The 23,724-nt window shown below is 45.3% G+C and overlaps 1 protein-coding gene across 2 annotated transcripts in view; it reads left to right on the forward strand.

Moving 5' to 3' along the window:
• Window positions 1–4,306: 4,306 nt before the first annotated feature.
• The window catches only part of CLIC6 (chloride intracellular channel 6), a 36,626-nt gene continuing 17,208 nt past the window's right edge, over window positions 4,307–23,724 (forward strand). The window contains exons 1-2 of one of the 2 annotated variants that reach the window (XM_040585032.1): window positions 4,307–5,545; window positions 5,672–6,073. In XM_040585032.1, the coding sequence (XP_040440966.1) occupies window positions 4,583–5,545; window positions 5,672–6,073 (1,365 nt within the window). In that variant the 5' untranslated portion in view covers window positions 4,307–4,582. Of the gene's footprint in view, window positions 6,074–23,724 lie in introns of both variants that reach the window. The other variant, XM_040585031.1, reaches the window with a different exon arrangement.

Genomic DNA, 23,724 nt, shown 5'->3' on the forward strand with positions numbered 1-23,724 from the left:
GGTTTTTTTTTTTCCATCAGAAAGAGCTAGACAGTCATATTTTTACATGGGATAATGTTTTATACCACAAGTAATATGGGTTAAACCGCCAGCTGCAATAAAAATAATGCAGAAAAAGTGATTGGGCTTTGGCCCACATTTTGCTGACTGTCCACTTTCAAATTCCAATGTGTAAGGAAATCACCTTGGACAGGATTATTCTCACATGAGTTTAGATGTGTCCAGCACAGACTTCATCTCCCTGAGCCAGTCACCCTCAGGTCCTTGTACACTCAGTGTAGAGAAATAGGCACTTTTCTGTAAAGGACAATCTACCCTGCTTTAGATATCTACCTTGGGATGAGAAGAGTCATTTCACTGACTCTGCTTACTAGATCTCTGTCAGCTGTCTGCCGACATGCAGTTTATACCTGTCTGTGTTTACTCTGATAAATCCCTCCCTCCATCCCACGGTGGGGAACCCAATTAAATGACACCCAATTTCCAAAGGTGTTGCTCACCCCTATATCCCACTGAGATCTGTGCAAAATAGCAGTTACTCAGCATCTGGCAGAAACAAGCAGAATTCAAATCGCAGCTTTCGGCCTGGGGAGACATAGCTTCACTTCTGAAATGTGGCAAACCCAGGGAAGAGCAGATACACATGATGGATGAAACAGCACAACTTCAGCCAGAGCAGGCACCAGCGAACAGGCAGAGCAGGCTTCTGTGGGAGGCAGCAGCCTGCACAGGGAGGCAGAAATGCCACGCTGACTCCGTTACCCCAGTTCACTTATGGTGAACCATTAAATACTTGGCATATGTGTATTTGGCACTGCACAGGACTGTAAACTAGAGTTGCAGAAGCATGAATGAATACCCTGGTCTGCTCCCTTTGCAGTGGGGCTAAACTGTCCCAGGAGTTAGGCAGGGTGGTGGGGAGGCTCTCTCCAACACCCTTGTAAGGCAAGAGGCCTTTTTTCCTTGCCTCAGGCTGCAAAAATTACAACCTTGATCTGCAACTCTGTACAGTCAGGGCAGAAAAAGAAGCTACAATAATCCAGGCAAGTACAGCCTAACTGATAACCCCCAGGGATATAACTTGTTTGCTAACAGACTATAAAGGGATATTCATGTTGTCCACTAATGTCTAACATCTGTGATATTTAATTACCTGAACTCATCTTTTAAATGAAGAAGGTGTGCAGTAATCCTTCCTGAAGCCGAACTGAGAAAATAATATTTATTAGTTGAGGGCCTGTTTTAGAAACAGATGGGGTATAAAGAGTTTGAAGATAGTGTACAGGAGCATGAAGCAGGAGAGATTAATTGTTAAGTAATTGAGATAGAGGGGAGGTGTGTTGAATTCAGAGAGCGCAGAACGTCAGATCTGCAAAGCTCTGGGATTTCAGTGGGACAAATCTAATTTTAATGGTGTGTTTCCAAAGCTGCCTTTGTGAAATCACGATGCTGAAGAGTGACAAGGAGCAATGTTGGGCTGTGGGCAGCTGTCCTCTGAACTGTGCCCTCCCCATGCTTCTTTACCCTGTCCCCTACCTCTCTGACTTCCTACTTGGTCTCTCTTGCTTGTGTGGGAACCTCATGGCTGGAGCACCAGTAACATTAACCCAGTGCCTGCACATGTCGTTCTAGCACTAGGTCTCAACATGAGCAGAATTAGAAAAGTTCCTATACTTGAGGAAAAATTCAGCAAGATCTGTCAAAAACTATTTAGTCTTTACCCCATAAATATGGTAACTGTACCAAGCAGTATACGTCAAACTTTTCTCTATCCTACAAAGATAATTAACTTGGCTATGTCAGCTGTTGGCCCTTTTCTGCTCTGCCTTTGTCAGACTTTCATGAGTATTTAAAGAGCTAATCTTTTGTTACACTTAAACATTGCCCAATGTTAATCATCAGGCAGTATTTATCACTGAAATATTTAATATTTTTTTTGCCAGCCTTGAAATCCTCAACTTGTATTGTACTAAGAGCTACAGAGCAGGGAATAGGCATCTGAAGAAAAATAAGATACTGATATTAATGAATAAGCTCTGCAATTAATAAGTACCGGTGAGAGACAATCATCTTGCAGTTCCATCAGATCAGCAGGATGCAAGTCCCATGTCAAACTCACAACCTGAGCAAAACCTGAAACTGATACCTGAAGGAGGTGTACACAGAAAGTGGTGCAAATCCAAGGGACAGTTGAAAAGAAGAAGCACTTAAGCACAGGCAGCTCCAGTGAGCCAGAGGAGGCTGTGCCACATGGGGCTGCAGAGGGAACCCAGCTGTCGGGGTCCATCAGCTACCAGAGCTGAGCACAACTGAGCTCATGGGGACTGGGAGCAGGAGGTACAGCCAAAAGCAGTATTCATATAAACCCAACCAGCTGACTTCAGTGGCTGTGTCTATGACCTGCAATCGTTCCTCCTGCAAAATTCCCACCACTTTCATGCCATGGATGTTGCTTTGCTCTTTATTCCCACTGTGACAACCTGAGGTGAGCCTTCTTCCTTCCAGCCAGCGTCCTATCCAGTGCTGGACAGCAGGCAACATGGCAGTGCTTGTGGATGGTCTGTACAGTTGAAGACAGCTCTGTCTCGTATCTGAAAGCTTTGTAAGGTGGGACTTGTATTGCATCTGGGGGATGCGGCCAACCTTCAAGCTAAGGGTTAAGAACCCTTCAGCAAGGGTTACGATGAGTAAACCAATATTATCTATGTAGAAACAGAGATGACTGAGATGTATCATTCTACTGATACCAGAACCGTAAGAAAGAAGTGAAATAATTGCCTTAGGATGAGCTGCAAGACCTCCACCGCCAGATGCTGAGCTGCCATTCCTAAATCTTCAAGAAACATCCCTTCTGACCACAGCTGCCCCGTTCTTGTGTCTCACTGGCAACACACCTCTAAACGAGCATAAATTGTATGGAAAATGGCTGTAGGATTATTTATTTGCCTATTTGTTTATTTTTATCAGAGCAGGTATTTGACCTGATAAGATGGTTTATTCTGCAGTATTTCCCATCTGAGGGAAGATTCTGGCTGCATCTTCTCCCTTCCCATCCATTTCAAAACCCTGTGTTCAGTTTTTCCCCACTCTTTCCACTCTCAAATATAAAAAAGTGTCTTTATATACACACACATAAAACTGTTTAACTGCATGGGTTTTAAATATCATACCTTGCTCCTGTCAGCTAACTTTTCCATCCACTTTTCTGTCTGTACTTAGAAAACTAGAACTATTTTCCATTCAAATAGCTTAAGTAATGCTTTCAGATAAATCACTTCTGAGCAGAGTGCAACTAGAGCAGGCTGCATCTCCTGGAAATTGACTTCTTGTCTACAAGCAAAACTACTGAAGCTTATCCTCACACCAGAACCTGCTGATCGTCTTTTTTTGTGTGCAAAGTGCCTCCACAAGACAGAGAAATTACCAGAAGTGTGAAAAAATGTCTTTCATCTGGAACAGAAGGCCTGCGGGATGAACCAGCAGCTGCCTTACCCAAACTAAAAGTTACCACTTCTTTCACACCAGCTGCCTGCTCTGCACAGAACATGGTGTTTCTCATCAGGTTTGAATGCAAACTCTCGCAGAGGCATATGGCACTTGGCATGGACTCATATGAAGGAAAGGTACTTAAAAGTACGTGAATCGAGTTTTGTTACGCAGCATTTGGATCTTCCCTCTTACAACTTCTGCAAGTTGATAAGGTTACATTTTCCTTCTTAATAATGTGACAGCTTGAGAATACGTTTCAGAAACTCTGTGGCTGCTGAGACCAGGCATAGGTTCACCTGTATTTTTAAGAAATCCTGCAAAACTTGTTGGGGCTCTGCCAATTTCAGCCTGTCAGCAGCAGTGGGGGTATTAGTAGTTCCCTTCGTAAACCTGGAATTGGGAAATGGCGCACCTCTCCGTGTTCCAGTGGCCAGCAAACCCTCAGCCCTTGGGTGGCTGTCACCCCCATCTGCCAGCGGCCCCAGGGCTGGTGGGTGCCAGGCTGGTGGCGGGGACAGCAGCAGGGTGCCTGGAGGGGCTGCTAGAAACACTGTGCCTGAGTGAGCAGCGGCAAAGGGGAAAAGCGAGGGCAGAAACGGGGCTCGGGGAGCTTTGGGGTGAGAGGCGAGGCCCGGGCACAGCAGGCAGCAGGTGCCTGCCAGGCGTGCCCGGTCAGCCCCGGGGGGGGCGGCTGGCGCCGTGCGGCAAGCTTTTGGCCAGCGGGCGGGGAGGAGGGGGCCGAGGAGGGGCCTGGCAGCGCTCGGTGCCGCCACGGTCACGCCCTCGCCACCGCCTCCCGTGCCAGCTGCAGCCAGGACCGGTGTGGGGAGGTTCGCCGAGGCGGAGGGTCTGGGGCGGGGGGCTCGCAGGGCTCACCCCGTGCGGGGGCGGCGCGGAAGGAGGAGCGCGGGCACCTGCGGCTGCCGCCCCCTGCACGGACACACGGACGCGCGTGCGCAGACGCCGCCGTCCCCCCCCGTCGGTGCCCGGCGCTGATCCCGGCGGCGGCGGCTGCGCTGGTTCCCGCACGTCCCGGCGGCCCGACGCGCCCGCCCCGCTGCGCTCTTGGGCAGCGGCCTCGGGGGAGGCCGGCATGGCGGAGAGCCCGGGGCGGCCCGGCGCCCCGCCGCCGGAGGGGAGCGACGTCCCGCGGGAGGGAGGCGATGAGGAAGCGGCGGCTGGGGGGGAGCCGCAGCCCGGGGCGTCCCCTGAGGGGGCGGCGGAGCCTCCGGACGGGCCCCCCGCCGGCGAGGCGCCGCGGCTGAGCGGGGAGTCGGCGGCTGTGCAGGAGCTGTCCGCTGCGGCGGTGCCCCCCGGGGGCGGCGGCGGGACGGGGAGCGGCGCACCCGAGGGGGCGGCGGAGACCCCGGGCGGGCCCGGAGCGGAGCGGCAGGCACCGGCGGGGGCTGAGCAGCGAGAGCTCCGCGGGGGCAGCCCGGGGGCCGAGTGTCTGCCAGGAGAGCAACTGGTGGCAGCGGCCGCGGGGGTAAACGCGGCCGAGGGCTCCGCAGCGGCGAGGGCAGACCCCGAGGACGTGGCGGTGGCCCCAACGGGGACGGAGCCCAAGGAAGCAGCCCCGGCGGGGACAGACTCCGAGGACGCGGCCGTGGCCCCGACGGGAGCGGAGCCGGCGCCGACGGGGCCAGACCCCGAGGAGGCAGTGAGGGAGGCAGCTCCTACGAAGATAGACAGAGAGGAGGCAGGGACAGACCCCGAAGAGGCAGTGAGGGAGGAAGCCCCGGCGGGGTCAGACCTTGAAGAGGCTGCGGCGGCAGCCCCAGAGGGGAGAGACCCCGAGGAGGCGCTGAGGCAGGCGGTCCCAGAGGAGAGAGACCCCGAGGAGGCTGCGGCGACAGCTCTGTCGGGGAAGGAACCCGAAGAGGCGCTAAGGCAGGCAGCCCCAGAGGGGAGAAACCCCGAAGAGGCTGCGGGGACAGCTCCGTCGGGGAGAGACCCTGAAGAGGCGCAAAGGCAGGCGGGCCCAGAGGGGAGAGACCCCGCGGAGGCTGCGGCGAGAGCCCCGGCGGGGACAATCCCCGAAGATGCAGTGTGGGAGGCAGCCCCGGCGGGGACAGTCCCCGAAGATGCAGTGTGCGAGGCAGCCCCGGCGGGGACAGTCCCCGAAGATGCAGTGTGCGAGGCAGCCCCGGCGGGGACAGTCCCCGAAGATGCAGTGTGGGAGGCAGCCCCGGCGGGGACAGTCCCCGAGGAGGTGGCGGCCCCGTGGGGGAGCGAAGCGGCTCCCGAGAGCTGCGTGGAAGCGAAGGTGGCGTTGCCGCCCGGAGGGGAGGCCGACGGCGGACGCCGGTCGCCGGACGGTCCCGACGGCGAGGACGGAGCGGAGGCGGCGGAGCGGGGAGCCGCTGCCCCGGCGGGGGCAGGAGCGGGGGGCGCGGCGGCGGAGGGGCAGCGCGGCGGGTCCCCGGGCCCCGAGGGCGGCGAGTGGGACGCGGCAGGTCGGAGCCTGAACGGCGTGCGGGGCCGGGCAGAGGACGAGGAGGACGAAACGGGCTCGCCGGCCGCCCTGGAGGAGGAAGAGGAGGACGAGGAGAAGCAGGAACACGACATCTCCCTCTTCGTCAAGGTAGGGTGTGAGCGGCTGCTGGGGAAACCTGGGTTCGCGACCCTCCCTTTCTCCAGGAGCCCGTGCAGCTCCTGTGATGAGTGGCATCTAAATGTGGCAGGCAAAGCTGATTTCGTTATTAATGCCCCAAATAAACTTGCCTCTTGCTCCTCACTCCTTCAGCAGGCAGCAGGCAGGAGGGGACAGGGCTCCCCGTGCGCTGGGTGAAGGCCAGCGCTGCCTGTCCCCTCGGCCCTGGGGCTGGTGGTGCTGCTGGACCCAGAGAAGCACAGACCTGACCTGCAGGGTGGTCTCCCCCATAGTTTCCCCTCATGGATTCTGTGCTGGGTTACTTGAGGTTTCTCTAGGTTTAAATGGAAAGGGTGTGCAGGGATCTATCTCTGTTTCTGTCGTCTCAGGAGCTCTTTCTGCTTGTGTTCTCCTCACCGTGGGCCTGGGGCAGGGGTGGGGATGTACTCGGCAGCATCTGTTCGGAATCGCTCGCTGTGACTTGTTCTTGCTTCATTCTGAAGATTTTAAAAACCCTTGAGAACACCTTATGCCACTATGGTCAACACTTAGATAATTGCCCCAAAATTTGGCAAGGCTGGATTCAAAGAATCAGTAAATTGCCCAGCAGTGTAGCATCCCTTGTACTTGTCCACTTTGTATATGTTTGGGCAGGGAAGAGTTAGGTTACAAAGAAATGGATGAAAAAGAGAAAAATTGTAATGGTCTTAAAACTAGTTTCTGGTATTTTATGGTATAGAGCTTTAGGGCTTTTCTAGCTTGTGCCTGGAATTCCACCAAAATCAGTGGAACTTGGCATGGAAACAGCATCAGTCCACAGAGATGAAATACCAGATGTGAAATTTCTGTGCATATAAACCATCCTAAAGTGTTTTCTTCCCTCTTTGACCTTGCTGGACTAAATAAGTATGGAGCGTGGTGGGATATTTTTTTCAGACTAGGCCTAAAATTAGGGAACTAAAACAGGGAAGCAGAAGGCATTTGGGACCTTCTCCACTACAGGCCATAACTCCCGTGCACATACTGTATCTCCTGAGTTGACTGAGGCTGCTTCTGTAGCAGCCAGAAATAACCGTGAAAGAAAAAATCATTGGCAACCTTCTGGGTGAGAGGGCTTCGGGCCGAAGCAGTGTTCATACCTTGGTTTATCCCATCTCAGCACACACTCCTTTTTTTCAAGGCTGAGCCTCCTTTGAACTATTGTTATGTAGGAAAGGCTGAGGAATGCGCTGAGGCTTATACATAGCAGTGTTGGACACACTGCATAGTGCCATACTGGAAAGATGAATGATAACGGCTGATGTTGGTGAATGTGCCCCAGTTGCTCCCCTTAGCATGCAAGCCGGGATGTATTCAGTGGTCCAAAAGCAACTCTGTACGTCAGGTTGGTGTATGGCAGCGAGATGGTAAGACTGAAGTCAAAATGTGATTTTGTGTCAAACAGCAGGACCTATAACTTGAGCCTGGCAGAAGTGATACACTGACATTCTGGCTCACAGATCAACAGCCCCTCTTTGCAGAGACACTTTTGTAACTTCTTAAATTCTTGTTTTATGCTCTTATATCCATCAGGGAATGCTGGAGAGTGGCAGAGGCTAAAGTCATAAAGGCTACGTGTGCATTATTGCACTTCAGTGCATGCTTTATGGAAGAGCAACGTGGCCAGAATTAGAGAGCAGCCTATAACAACAGCATCTGTTGTGACTGTGTAGTCTTCAAATATTAGGATTAAGCATGGGTTTTGAAAATATTTGTGAATTATTAAAGGCAGAAGAAGGAGCATTTTTATGATCAACTTAGCATTAGTAACTGAAGAATGCCTAGAAAATAATACAGCTGCTTTTCTAATGATTTTATTGGAGAAGTTTTACAAGGCTTGAATATTTTACCTCACCTAGAACTAGTTTTTCTTTAGTTGAGATCAGATTAGTGTTATAGTTTGAGATTGGCATGAGTTTCTCCAGTTTAATGGTAGAAAAAAAATGCCTACTGGAGAGCTCAGCATTTCCATATCCACCAAAATGTGCCAGGGCTGCCGTGCTGGGAAATGAGGAGCACTTCTCTTTCCTCGTGTCAGCAGAGTTCATGTTCATGCTGCTTTTGCTGTTGCCTCAAGACGCACTTGCCATCTTTCTACCCTTCTCTTGGCAAAAGGGAAGGCGACAGAAGGAGAATGGAAGTTCTCTGTGGTGGCTTAAAGTAGGTTTTAGGAGTGCATACATAATGCAGTGCTTAAATAGCTGCTGATGTATTTTGATGGGGAAAAAGAGGGAGAGCAGTTTCCAGTGTGGGACAGCATGAACTCTGGCATTTGGGGACTGTTGAATGTTTGTATCAGACCATAGCATGTGGTCCACAGATTTGGTGCTCTTTCCTGAGAAATTACTAAAACTTGAGGGTTAAGGAAGTGAGATGATCCACACTGAATGCAAAGCCTTTTTTGCAGCCTGAAACACTTCCCTTCAAATGGATGTTTCTAATGCATGTGACCATGCCTCTTGTGCTCCATTATATCACTACTCTGTACCTGCCTGTTAGCTCTAACATGCTTTTGAGATGTTGACACCCACCTCTATTTTGCAAGTGCCACTGACCTCTTTCACCCATCTGCTGCATTTCTCAGCAAGCATCTTGTGTGCTTTCTCCCATGCAGCTGGGGACTTCCTTGTAAATATATTATCCATCAGCTCCCTGACCTTCTTCAAACCACTGTTTAAGACTCTGCCCTTCTACAGTGCCACTACAAACTGGGGAGTGATTAGGCTGTTTTAAATACTGAGATTGTTGTCTGTCCTGTTCCTCACTTCTTTTTGTGCCTATTTCTGTTCATTTCAGCTGCCTGTTGATTTCTGGCATATTTGTAAGTGGGCAAGGTGGGGATTGTCTACCAGTTTTCTGTGCCTGGATGCACAGTGCTAGAGACAGGAGGGCTGTGCCATGATTTGATAGCACAATACAAATACGGAGAAATGTTAAAGTCCCATAGTAGGAGAAAACTCACAAGAATACAGTGATAGTGATTGAATGATCCTCACAGTTTCCATGCTAAAGGTGCTTGGTAGTCTTTCAGTAATAATGTTTCAAGAATAACAAACAGGAGGATCATCATCAGAAAGAAACTTTTCAGATATAGCTTGTTTTTAGAGGGTTTGTTAGTTTTGGTTTTGGGGTTTTTTTTTTTCTCTCTTCTGCTTCCTGCTGCTTTGCATTGGTTCATTTATTTCTGCATATATGTATTTGAATGTTGCAAATACCCTGTCGCCTTGTGCCTCCCACTGTGAGGTGGGTGGCAAAAGTTCCTGGTAGCTCCACAAGCACGAATACCAGCAATTGTTCTTCTAAGCTGATTTGGGTTGCTATGCGGTGCTATGTGGTTTGAACTCAAAGACACCCAGGATCCAATGTTGAGACCTCATGCTATCTGAGATACTCTAGCACTTAGCAGGGTAAGCAGCATCTGTAGGAGATAATGTCCTTCTGGATCAGCAGCTCGATATCAGATGGACTACACTAAGACGGTTGTTTGAGCAACTGAACTTAATGAAGCTGAACTACGTAAGACTCCTTGGCTATAAAAGCGAGACCATATCAGAATTGCTTTGAGGGTTTCACTAGGTAGTTGCTTGATTTCCATTTTCCCATGAAACAACATCTGTCATATATTTCCTTTAGATAGTAATACTTGATATTTTTGGTGTTTCAAAGTCAAATGTTTGCAAAGGTCATCCAGATATGCTTTCCAGTTGGTCTTTGGTAATTCACTTATCTGGCACCTTGGGTAGGACACTGTGTGGATGTTGAAGTTTGCTAGCTGGTTTTGTAAGGTCAGTGGTATATGTGTGCTTTTTTTCCCTCCCTCTTCTGTAGCAAAAGCCCTTTATTTGTCAGAGAATTTCTGTAAATGTCATAGATTTATCCTGCCATTTGAATATAGTGGTACTTTCACTAAATTTCTTTGGTTAATGTTAAGCAATTCAAACATTTATGTAGGACTTAAGAGTTTATTTCTAAATTCAAAACAAAACAAAATAAAACCTCCAAGGTTACATACCAATGAATGTAAAATTTTCTTACAGATAGGAAACTTAAACACCAGAATTGCAACTGCAGATTTCATCATTCTAAAGATTTCTAGGGACAGTGATTTATCTGTAAGTGCTGAACACAGTCAGCCAACACAAGGCCTTCTCTGAAATCGCTCATCTTGCAAAACATTTCTTGCTTAGTTTCTGGGTTAAATGGTATATAGTAAAAGCTGACCATGAGCTTAAGATAATAGATTTTATCCAATGAAAAGTAATGGGCTTTGTTCAGTTTTGTGACATTCTTGGTTTCTAAATCAAAGTAATTTATCTTCATTCAGAGAGCTATTTTATCCCTACCAGAGACCAAGGTTACTTTACTGAAACAGAATTTCCTTGCAGCGTTCCTGAGATGTGTTTGACTGACTTGACGTACTTAGAGCTGTGCTGAATTATCAAAGTGCCAATAAATGACAAAAAAAAAACCACCTTGCTGTGAGTAGAGACATAGGAACAACAAGTGTTTGCAGCTGTGCCTCCAAACACCGCAGTTAGTGTATCCAACTTAAATGGTAATGGGTGCTTCATACTAGAGCACAGAAAAGAATCTTCTTTTCCATTATGTGATGGGCCTGTGGTTTATATATAACTTTAATTTGAAGTATAAACTGAACTTCTGGGCTTTGAATGTTGTTGGTAAGAAGCCCATGGGCAGCAGGAGCTCAGATCCCTGGAAAAAACCTCCTAGACTGTATGCCCGTTCAGTGGTCTCTGTGCTGTACCTGATGCCTGATGAAAACATTTACAGTATAATCACTGAGTAGGTATTTCTGCTTAACATCTTGATTTTTGCTCATCGGTGCAATCAGTCTGTAAATCAGTTAGATGGGTATAGTTTGTAAGTAGAATAGCTGATATCCTGTATCAAAATGCAAGTAGGTGTTTACTGTCATTTTTTAGTGTAGATTCACTGCAGGAGCCCAGTATTTATATGATGTCAGGAGAGTGAAAGTAAAGATTTTTATGTGTGGAGTTACACTGCTGACATATTTGTGGATTAAAAGAGGTTGAGGAGAGGTTTAGTTACTGGATATTTATCCAGACAAAGGGAACTACCCAGAGCTTGGCAAAGGTGAGCACACTGGATTTGCGTGATGCTACAGAGGGACAAATTGTCATGAAATGGGCAAGCGAGCATTTGGTATCGTTTGGGCAATGGTAGAAGACAGATAGCTTTTCTTTCCCCCTGTCTTAACCAGTGCTGCTGCATTTTGCTTTCTGTCAAAACCATGCCTTATTTTCCCTCAGAAACACGTCTGCTCCTTTCTCCTCGCTGTCTGAACTCTACTTCATGTACCTTCTTCAGAAAGTAGGACTTTTTCTCAGGTGCCACGCTGCTGCCATTAAAATCCCATCATGTTTTTAATACGTTGTTTCCCTCCACCGTCCTTTCGGGTATTTTGTTTTACAGTTGCCTATGAGACCAATTGGCTTTTATAATCGAGTTGTCATGAAAGTTACCCCAGAACAAGGGAAAACTCATTCAGGAGAAAGCCCCTCCCCTGGAGTAGAGCGTGGGCACCGCGTAGACTGGTTCTGCTGAAACCAGAATCAAACTGGAGCTGGTCAGGACTGAGCTTTGTGGGGCTGCCCAGCAAAACCAGCATAGCCCCGCTTTTCTGGCTGCTGGTTAATTAGCTGTTTGTATGGTGATGATTTTGACTTTTTGACTACATTCAGCTGTACAAAAAGTAGTGAATCAGCAGAGGTGTGTTTGTTCAAAGACATTTTGGGGTTCTGTTTCCAAGAGTGTTGTACAAAGCAGGAAGCTGGCTCCTTTCCCATGGGTATTTGCCCTTTCTCAGCTACTTTTTTTCATCTGGAATATGGTAATTTCAGGTTCCCTAATGCAGCTTAAGAGGAACTAGCATTACAAATTCTTTTCATAACTCTTCAGGTTATTGTGCATGTTGGGTGCACCTGCAGCAGTTTTTCTGGAGGCTGAGTACTCTTCCAGCAGTCTTCAATAAAACTGTCCTTGGGAGACTTTAGTTTGAAAGGCAATGATGCCAATCTTTTTCCTGAAAGAGCTATGCAAATTTTTTGAATGTGCAATCCTATTCATTTTTACTTCTCACTTTTTTTACTCTTTACTTTACTGGCTTTCCTTTCTGGCCATTCAGGTTGTCACCTTTTTAGAGTTTAGACTGCTAAAAAACCCACAAGGATCCTTTGAGCTGCTGATTAAAGAATAGCTTTGAAAACAACACCAGAATTAGTTTTGCTGCTTTGCTCCTGGAGAGGTGCTTGACAGAGCAGTAGTGTACTCTTTTTATGCCAGTGTTGGTTCTGACAACTGACAGGCCAAGTCTTGTTCCAGAAAGATGCAAACCAATAGTAATCAGCAATATAGAGTTGCCTTTTTTTATATATAATCTAGTCATAATTCTTGAAGTCATCTTTTTGTCCATACTTTGGAAGTCTTAAAACTGCATGTGCACATAGTATTGTACGAGCCTTAAGCATCTATCTATTCTCAGTGTGGCTGCAGATCTCTGCAGTTTGCAGGCTAGTTTTAGGCAAAAAAAATGTTGAAGTAAAGTAAATGCCTTCAAAGGTACGTTCCTAGACCTTTTCCTATTTTTTATTTCTTCTCAGCTCACTGCTTCAGTAAAGCACCTCACCATGTGTTTTACTTTAAGCACAGGCTTAAACTCACGTGCTATTTAAGCCCTTCGCTAAACAGGGGACACTTTCCTGCTTCAGTCCCAGGACACGGCTTGGATTTCCTGCTGGCTGAAATGAGCAGGAACTTCTGATGAGATCAGCCTGCTGCCTAAGTTCAGCCGTACTGCCTCTGCCCCTTGAGTTTTGTCTTCATTAAAAAGCTGATCTTACCTGTGATCATCGCAGGCCAGGGTAAAGGATGGAAGTTTTCCTTGTCTGCTTTCTGCCTTCGGTCCCTGCTTGTCTGAAGTGAACCTTTGTTTCATAAGTCCTGTTGGGAGAGATGCAGCCTTCTTCAGAAATGTTGATAATTGCTGCATGAAGTGATTATCATGCAGCTGTGCCTGGGAATTTGCATGCTGTCTGTTTCATTTGGGGCTTGATTCATGTTTGTATACAGATGAATAACAAACCAGTCTATAGGACTCACGGCGTTCACAGATACAAAACATTGGAGTGTGGTGAATGATTTTCTGGACAAGGGGAGGAAAGGGATTTGGCCAATTAGTTGAAAAGCATAACTATATTAAAACTACATTATTAATAAATTCAGGTGAAATTTTGCAAATGGTCTTCATTAAATAAAACTTAAGAGTTTTTTTTTGAGGAAATATCACCTGTCAGTGTTAGGTCTGGATTCATTCACAAAGATTTTTTTAGGCACAGTTGTCAAAACGGAGGAGGCAGTAGTAGTTGTATTGTTAGCCCTGTACTTAGGGCACTGGTGTGGGATGCAGGCAATTGAGCTTGAGATGTTACCTGGACCATAAGCGGAGGATTAGTGTGCATCTCTCTCCCAAGCCAGTAGCTCAGACGCAGAGTTACAGAATTATTCCTGCTCTCTCTTTGACACTATTGACATATAATAATTACTTGCAAAGTGAGACAACATCAGAAAGATAAAATCCAAGGAGCCAGGAATATCCGGCAACCTTATGGTTAGGCAAGGTATTTGCTGTTATTTCCTATTGTAGCAGTATGTAGATTTTGAATGGTATTCGGTGGCCTCTGGTTCCCATGGATTTTGGGATCACTTGTGGAGTAAGTGTGCTTTGAGAAACCAAAACGTTGTAGGTATTAAAAAGATGAAAAGGTGATGTGTCCCCTTCCCAGCATGGGTATAACAAATTATGCCCAGTCCTCATGAGAATCTGAGTTTTGGTTTTAATAACGCCCCTAAGAGTAAACCATTTTTTTGTTGATTAAAAAAAGTCTTAATTGTATTTATTAGATATCTTTACTATTGAACCAACTTTTTCTTCCATGTCTTCTTCCATTTGAAATCAGTTCTCTCCAGCACTTTGCTGCCCTGTTCACGGGAAGAGGATTAGGCAATTTTGTGATCACTCCGCTTACACAAACAATTCTGTCTTTTGAGGCTCTTTGCTTTGACAGGTACCAGCCAGGGTTAGCCATCCCAGAGACTCTGCATTTCGGCCTTTCTTATAGTTTCATATAGATCCATGCAAAATTATATTTATGGCTCTTTTGTAGAAATTTGTTTAAATATTGTGAAGCAGAAGTGATAATGGAAATGATTATTATGACCGCATTTTTTAGGGTGCTTATCTGTGGTGAAGTCACTTTGAATCGGTGGTATCTGTATGCTTTTTAGCAAGAGACAGAGCCCTCTTCTTCAGAGGTAGTAAAGGGAGTAAGGTGAAATATAATGAAATATTATACATATCTTATGGAAAGGGAAGTGAAGCATAGAGACTTAATCCTGTGCTGTTGCTGACTGTACTCTCTTGTGTCTCCCCTAAAAAACTCCTACTGCTTTAAAAGTAAGAAATTGCATGTTCCTTGGGCCCAAGGAACATAAGTAAATGCCATGTGAAGGTTACTGATTATTTTCTCACTCAGATAATAAAATGTCACGCTGTGATAAGGACTTGTATGCATTTCCATTTGCAATGTCTGATTATTTACTGATAAAAGCCTGAAAAAGTTGAGTGACTCCATTCCAGTTGCTTTCAATAACACCCGCCTTGTCAGCACTAAAAGAAAGTGTTTTAATTCCTTCGTAAAAATATTTAGCTTCTCAAAACAAACAGTGGCAGCTTGCACAGCCTGCCACCAACACTGCCGTTGGGGGTCCTCCCTGCGAGGAGCCTGGGGCTGGCGCACTGGCCGGCTGAGGGACGTGCCATGGGCAGGGAGATGGTTATTGTGAAGCCTTGCAGACTGGTGGAGGTGCAAAGGTGGTATTTCCCATCTTGTTTTTTTCTGCTTCATATACTGAAATTTTAGCACATACATGCATATCCAAATAAACTAGAAATGTAATTGTTACAGAACAAAGTAAACTATAGTAGGACTGGAGTCACAGATGCATGCCCATCACAAATGCATGCCCTTTCCCAGGTTATTCAAATGGAGTAGTTACAGAGAAGTTAAACATTTACTCAGATTTCAGAAAAATTCTCATTTGTGTCTTGGACAATCATGAGATTTACCTGGCAGTCACTTTTGAAATTATTTTTGAAAACTATTACAGAACCTGAGTGTTTTGTAAAAAAAATCAAGTTTCTTTCCATAATGGTGGCAGATGAAACTTGGAACAGGATCCAGATGTACCCTAAAGACTTAAAAATTTTGGGGTCTATACTGCCTGCAAAAATGAACACACTACCAACCCCTCAGCAAAACCATCAGCCTCCTTTTTGCCCCGAGCACCCCTAGGAGCTGGGGGTTCCCCAGGGGGATGAGACAACAGGGACAGTCCTTGTTTTGACAAATATCAATGTTATAGCTGATTGGTTTGCAGTATGATTTGTGTGGTATAGCTTTATTTAAAAATTGTATTTTAGTTAGCAGTACTGTGTTTCTCATAGTTTCCCAAAGCCTGTAAATGGAAGTGAGGTGGTAGGGAGGGCAGGATGAAGAACAGCCTTGAATTTGAATTTGCCTTGGGAAGGGAATGAATAGACTTCAGCCCTCTCTCCATCAATCCGACGGGTTTTTGCTGGTACTTGTGTCCAGTTTTTAACTGCTCTCTCAGGACACATCTTTGCCAGTTGCCACTGGAACTGACAGGGTTTTTATGCGCTATTTTACCTAATAATTTGAATTATTTTCCATGTGGACCAAAATATCACATACTGTTGGAGGGCGAAAAAACACACACTCATAATCTTTCACTTTCACCTCTTGATTTAAATATCAGCATTTAGAATATCATTGGCAAATTATTTTCTTAAGCCTTCAGTGACCTACTCCCTGAAGCTGCATAAATTAGCTTATCTATTGGGTATTTCTTATTTATTTACTTATTCAGTTACAGCACAAATCAGGTATTTTATATATGCATGTAGGTTTTGTATTTAAGTTAAAACAGCACGGCTGTGTGTTGCAAGTATCATATGGTGAAGTGTAAAACAGGATGTGTCATTGAAATACCAGTTAATCTGTTTTTCCCAGGCCTATAATGTGTTCGAGAATATAATGCTCTTTTGTTGAAGTAATTCCCTGTAAGAATTTAAAAAGGATATAAGATTTTTGTCTCCACGTAGAATGTTCAGCTGGCATCTTGCCATGTTATTAAATACGGATTAGAAATAGCATTGAGGTATTTAAACATAATTCTTGTAACAGGATAAATAGCTAATAGCATTTGCTTTGCTGCTTGTGCACTTGTGACCTGGTAATGTTCCCATTAACACAAACACAGACAGCACGAACTCTGGAGGCAGAATTCACAGCAGAAGGAAATTTGGTTTTTGAATTAGTTGGTGTAAGATTAAAGCCAGTGATCTGTAACTGGGCAGCATTTTCCAGCCTCTGTTTTCACCTGTGTTCAGTTAAAAGGCTCTTGGTTTTCTCAGACTTCTGGCAAGTTTTTGAAAATAATCTTGAATCTTAAAATTAAAGAATGGAGAAGGATTAGAGCTGTGTATTTTTATTAATTAGCCAGCATATTTCTGCCGTGTTTAACTAGATGATGGCATTCCCTCTCCTCACTTCAGGGGGAGTGGAGCAGGGGCACCTCTGCAGCCATTCCCCTTCGCCTTTGCTTGAAACCTCTTCTGAATAAACCACTTTATTTATTTTTTACAAGCAATGGAGATTTTGTCACATCTCCCATTAAAATAAAATGGTTTTAGTTTTGGAGGAATGGCCCTGAGTACTTACATTGCTTTGAAAAGTCTCATTCACTGTGTGTAATACACGTATAATTCATTATCATTCTGTACTAAAAAAGTAAACAAAAAGTGGCTGACAGTAATGCTATTTTGAGTGAGATGCAAAACAAGTATAATTCATGCAATATAACAATACCTTGTATATGAGAATGATATTCCTAAATTGAGCAAAATTAATTTAAATTAATTATTAAATTAAATTAATTATTAAAATAAATTAAATGCTAAATTGTAGCTAAAGTTTTTTTGCTAGACACAAATTAATTTTCCTATTCATGTTTACATTTAGTTTTCCTTGCCTTGCCTCTGTTCTCCTTACCATGCACAGTTCCTGGAAGCTTGCTTGTCACTGTCATCTAGAGTAAGCGCTGTAAAATAAGAGAGATATAAATAATAATGCATTGATAATTATGATGGGATAAAGTACTATTTGTTGACATAATCTTCCAAGCTGTTTAAGGAAAAAGGTGACGTGCCACAAAGGGTTACTATATTCATGTATTGTTGCTGGTGGCTAGGCATCTAAAAATACAGCAGAAAGGACATTTACTTTGCCTTAAAGTGTTTAGGATCTACGAAGAAAAGGCTGTGCGTGATTGCCACACTTCAACCTGGAGATGGAAACCTGGGAAAATGCTGAATTTTGCCCAGCTGTCTACCAGGGCTTGCTGCCCCCCATCCCTTGGTGCCTGGCTGCAGGAGATGGGGCACGGGAAGCACCGCAGGCTACTTCCCAGGTGGGCATCCCTGCGGCTGGAGTGTGAGACAAAGATCTCCCCTTGCAGCTGAAGCAGCCCCAGGGAAACCTCTTTCTGATGCCGCCCAAATGCTGGTGTTGCCACAGGTGCATACAATTTCCCTTTCCTTCTCCCTGCAGTGCTGTGTGAGAGGATCTGCTTGTGCAAGGAGCCTCCTTCAGACAGCTCAGCTTGGGATAGCCACGCCTTGTTACTCAAAGTATTGATTGATTATTTAAGCAAATTATTGGTGAGCTCGCGAAGCAGTGCATTCCTGGTCGCTGATTGCTTTTGCAATCACATACTTTACCACATACTTATTATGCTGTGGATGGCAGGCAGCTAGATGCAGGCATCCTCTAGGTTTAATTAGTTGCCATCCCATCATGGGAGCTACCGGTGGTTTTGCTCTGAAGCCAGGCTCAGCATGGTCCCAGGTTATGCTAAATACTGTAGCTTTATTTGAAGACCTGGTATAAATAGCTGTAAGATATCTGAGAAAATAAACCTGTAATTTTCACTTTTCCTTTGTAATTTCATTTGATTTTAGGGTATTTTTTTAAAAAGCACCTACTGACTGCCTTTAACTGCCCGGTAGAGAGCCACAGCTGTAGTTGAAAATACCTGTGACAATGTGAAGGACCTGACCCAAGGCCAGGAACAGCAGTGTGTGTAACATCGCAGAGCTGGTTTACTCTTACAAGACTGCATACACATAGAAGTGTAATCTTTAATCTCTTTAATGTATATAGGAGTGAATATAAGTAAAACCACAGCCACTGAGTGTTACAAGACATCACACACTTTAATATTCACCTGCGCTCTCTTGTGTTTTGTTTGCTTTACAGAATTATCATTTAATGGTTCATTTATTTATAATCTTTGCCAGAACTGGAAGGGCAGGGTGCAGGCAGACCCACTGCTTGGTAGAAGTACTGGGCAGACTGTGATACTGAAATCAAAAGTAAGTGGGTATTTCATCTAAGTAACAGGAGTGAGCTTGAGCCTTTTGTTTTTCATTATTTATAAAGTAACTGGACAAAGGTAAAAAGTTTATTACCACAAAGTTGCTTCTTAATGAAGGAAAACTTCTTCCTATGCATCAAAAGCATTTAATTACTTACTAAGTAATTAATTTCAGCAATAATTACTTACCCAGCAGACCATGAGTAAGTAAATAATACGGTGAAAGTTAGAATAAAGGAGGCTTTCTCTCCTCTGAAATGGCTGCTGGCATGTAGGAGAGGGAGAGACCTGAAACCGGAGGAAATTACAGCTTCAGACTACTTTTCCTTTCTGTCATCTAGAGAGGATTAGAATTTCCAGATGTATATAACCCCTTTAAGCCGTGGCCACTGCTCACTACATAAAAACAGGGTCAAGGGAAATATCCCATAAAGAAACTCCAACACACTATTAATCCCTCAACATGAACCGAGGACTAAGAGCATTCAAAGAACCATTTCTAGCGAAGATCCTTACTGAGTATATGAATTATATATGAATGAAATGAAACAAAGTAATCATAGTAAGTTAATGCAAAGACTGCATGAAAGAAAGTATAGTATCATTTCAGAAACCTAACAGAATGAGAAAAGCCTTAATAATGAAATTGTTAGAAGATGTTATGAAATGCTAATAGGTGGCCGGGTCAGGAGACCTAAATCTTGCCCAAGCTTCAGATATTAAAATGTGAGGTAGCAAGGGTTTAATTATTTCTGCAGGTAGGAGCTCAGCCTGAACCCACATTCAGTGCTAGAAGAGCCCTAAATTGTCATCCTGTTCGTAGGCAGACTCAACCTTTAGCCTACTTTTAAAATCCGTGGTCACACAAAAACCAGTTTAATGGTGTTCTGTGGTCAGTTGAAACTGTGCAGGTGAGAAGTTAATTCCTTTCACTGCCTTGCACCTACACTCATTTCCCTTAATTCTCCTTCCCTTGGCATCTCTTTTTGGCCTAACTTTGGCCTAGCTAAAAGCAGCTTTTTATAAAAAGACTTCCAAAAATCCTTTGGCGTTCCCACATCCCCGCTAATGGCCTACATATATGTTTTCTGTGGGTTGTTTAGGTTAGGAGCAGTCTTCTCATTCTGTATGTGTACACTACTTACTTTTTAGTGCCTAGATGCTGCTAGAAAGGTCTACATTTCCCTGTCTCTGTGAGGAAAAAAAAAAGAGCTGGGCTAAGAAATCCTCCTGCCTGAGGATCCTAGGCACGCCTTTTCCATACGTCTATATTTGCATCGATATGGCAGCTGCTCTGTGCCCTGGAGCTCGACACCCTAAGATATCGTCTGTGTAGCCAGTTTTGTGGATGGATGGGCGTTAACATCTGATGGGTACCAACAGCTGCTGGGGGGTTTCAGCAGTTGATCTGGCTTTTAGTCAAGAGGATTGACTCTGCATGCTGTGCCCCAGCAGCGGCCAACCCCAAGCACCAGAGCAGCCTCCTGGTGTCTGGCCCAGGCAATTAGCAACTTAGACCTGTCTGAAAGTTACCACTCCTCATCACCAATCTTTTGGTGGCTCGTAATCTTCCAAGTATCCTCATCTTTGAATCAACATCTCACCCTTTGATGGTATTGCTTTTACAGGTAGGAGACTTTTGCCCTGTCCATTGCTGCCGTTGTTCAGCTAGATGGCATTCTGGTACCGTCACGCCTGTACCTTCTTTCGATTATCCGCAATCAGGCCAGGTGGTGGCGGAGATACCTCCTGTACTGGGTTCGGCCTGAGCTGCTTGGATGTCCTCGCTGTCCGAGAGGATGCTGCTGCTGCTGTAGCCATCCTGGGTTGCATTTGGATCCTGTAGCTGCCTCAAGACTTGTGTCCCATTGCAGCTCAGACTCTGTTGCCTTTTGCCAGTGCTGTGTGAGGCTGCTGGGCTGAGGAGAGTGCTTTTTCAGTTGCCATCCCCAGGATCCATGCGTTGCTCCTTGTATTCTGTAAGTTGGGCAGTTGTACCTGACCAGTGGATGAATGCTGGCCCATAGTAGCATGTGTCCATCCCTAGTTTTAAGTATCCATCAAACATAAAGTGTCAGCAGTTAGATTTGCAGTGAATTGCTCAAGCCACTTTAAATAAAATGCCATTTTCTGGTAACTGCTCTCCTGTTCTTCCTCAAAAGAGGATAACCACTGCCACCATTTACCTTTTGCTGTCTGGCTAATCGTAACATACGGACTCTCTTCATTGCCAGCAGCATCCTACCCTTTCTGGTGTCTGGCTGGAGCTCGCTGTCAGAGATACCATATACATAATCTATTGCCTTTTCCAAGGGATCATTCAATTATTTTAGAGTGTAAACTCTGTTTGGGATAGCTGCTGCTGTTTACCAAGCAGTACCTTTCCCTTCCATTGTTGCCCCAGATTTTGCTACACACATTGTTTTCACTTGGGACACAGCCAGTGACACGGAATACAAAAGCATGGCACTTGCCATTGTCTTGTCCTTGGAGTGATGTCCATGTCATGCAAAGAAACAACAGGCAGCAAGGAACCTTGCAGCAGAGAAGAAGTCCAAGTCCGTGCTGAAAAGGATCAAATCTCATCTTGAAACTATTTTTTTTTCCTTTTGTGCTGTCACATATGCACATATGTATTGCTACACCTGCTAATCCTGCTGGAAACATGGTTCAAAACCTTGTGGTGTGGTGGTCAGTAAGAACCCCTCCAGCTGTCATCTAGAAATATTCACAGCCAGTTTGCACCCATTTGTTTTTGTTTCAGCATCACCCCCAACTATCAGGGGAAAAATTTTATTTGCACTGAATCTTTGCTCAGTCTTTGCTTTCCAAATTTAAATAAGAATAGATTTTCCTGCCCTCTGTTGTAAAATATGTTCCTCATTTTCATTGTCATGTTAATAGCACTTGACTGAGTTTGATTTAATCTTTCATGAAGGCGGAGGATCAGATTTTTGCAGAGAACTCTTCAGGACCATGTACAGTGTCTTGTGCTGTGGCTTGAACGCAGCCCTGCCTCCATGGAAGTGCCAGCTTTGTTGTAATCCAAAACATCACCTTTTCCCTACAACTCCCTCAGGCAGTTGGGTCAGACACGCTGGGAATAATGCACTCCAGTCTGGTTTTTTTCTGCAGTTTTCTCTAGCTGGTAAGTAGTCTCCAAGGGTGGGATTCAGCTCCCCTAAATTAAGATGCCTCAACTCTACAGGGCTGTTTAGTGCTGTACTGGGAGAAAGCAGGGCTACCAGAGAGCATGTCATCCCAAGTGAGTGGGTGAGTGAGACTAGCAAGATCGTGGATCCTCAAGGAGTATGTCTCTCTCTCCGTGTATACATGTATCTGTCTCTATTAACCAGAGACATGTTTTTTCTGGCTGACTCTATGCAAGTCGGCTTCCAGCTTCTGTGTGTAACGTAACAGTTTGTATCCATTTTTACCACTCTTCCATTATCCCAGAACTCAGGGTTATCAGTTTGTGGGGTATTCAATCTGTTCCAAAAAGCCCTGGTGGTGCTGCCACTGTTCCTGCCTCCTGGGTTGCAGGCTCAATTTGCAGGTCTGGTTGTTATCATTAGGTAATTCTCCCGCATCTTTGACTGAAACTTGTCCTTGTGTTTTACTGAAATGCCAGACAGGACCTCCAAGGCTCCCTCCTGGGCCAGTGTGCATTTTTATTTTTTTAGAGGGGGAGTAAAATAACAGGAAAGCCAGCATACCAAATCACTTCCAGCTGCCCTGGTGCTCTAGAAGACGTGCTTTTTGATACATCACATTCTGCTCTGTTCAGTGGGACTCTGCACTGCTGCCTCTCCCTGTAGCACATGGCATCCATTGGCATGGATGGAGAAGGCTTCATGTTTCTGTAACAAAACCAGGCTCTTCCCTCTGGGGTAGTAGCACACCACAGTTAAACCAAGGGCACACAAATTGAGTTGTGAATTCCTCCTCCAAGTTTCCTTCCTGCAGTTCTGCCTGCACCTGTATTCAGGTTTTATGCAGTTTGCTAATCTGGGCACCTTACCATTTTTATTATGCCCTCTTCTCAAAGTGCCTCAGTTTGCAGACTGGATCATTAAGGTGTAAAGTCAGCTGGTGCTCTACTTTGTCATTGCACTTCCCTTACTGAGTGCACAGGACTTATAATGAAAGTGTGCTTTCTTCTGACAACAAAATTAAATCCACTTGAGCTACCATAATTGGCTGAATTTCAGGTTGTCATTCAAGAGGGCATTTAGTAGATACAAAACTTAATGGACATATCTTTCCATTTGCAGTTGGTGAGCCAGCTTACTTGTTTAAAAGTTACACGCATGCCTAAATCTATTGACTGATTGTGACTTGATTGAGAGGTGGGAGAGAGTGGAAGACAACCAGAGGCCTGTGGGTCCATTTTTTGGGTGACTATCCAGATTACTAATTTTTCATGCCCTGTGTTGCAATAGATCTTACATTGGCATGGTCTCCTTTGGGTGGGTGGTCATGGGGATCCTTTCAGTCTTGCATTGTGTGGTCTCATGACTGAGACCGTACCTTGAACCACTCAAACACCTGCTTGAGGAGGGGTATATGAAATAAGAACTTGTCTATGATGTAGCTGGAGGCTGCACTTGTGGCAGTCTTTGCAGCCCTAACTTGGTCCTTCTTAGGTAGGGGGTGGTGTGTAGAGAAGAGGATCGTTCCTGCTCAGGTGGAAAAGGGCCATGCTTCCTAGAGGGCTGGAGTTCAACATGGACACTCTTCTGTTTGAAGACTCAGCTACTCAACTACTAGAAACTGTTTGCATTGGAAGGAGAGCTCTCAGGGTTTGTCCCCATTTGCATTTGAGTCAGCAGGGGCAGAATTCCAGCTTCAGCGGGAAAAAGGGGACTTGCAAGTGACATCATAGGAGAGGATGGTGAAAGTCAAACCACCCCTTCATTCTTTAGAGGAAACATTTTAGTGTACTTGCTCCTTTCTTTCCCTGTGTGCTTTTTTGTCTTGGCACCTTAAAAGGAGAAAGAAGCTATTTTTAGCAGAGTGTTTCTAGTTACATTTGCTGTTGTCTCCTT

The sequence above is a fragment of the Falco naumanni genome, chromosome 2 (genome assembly GCF_017639655.2).
Source record: "Falco naumanni isolate bFalNau1 chromosome 2, bFalNau1.pat, whole genome shotgun sequence".
Taxonomy (NCBI): domain Eukaryota; kingdom Metazoa; phylum Chordata; class Aves; order Falconiformes; family Falconidae; genus Falco; species Falco naumanni.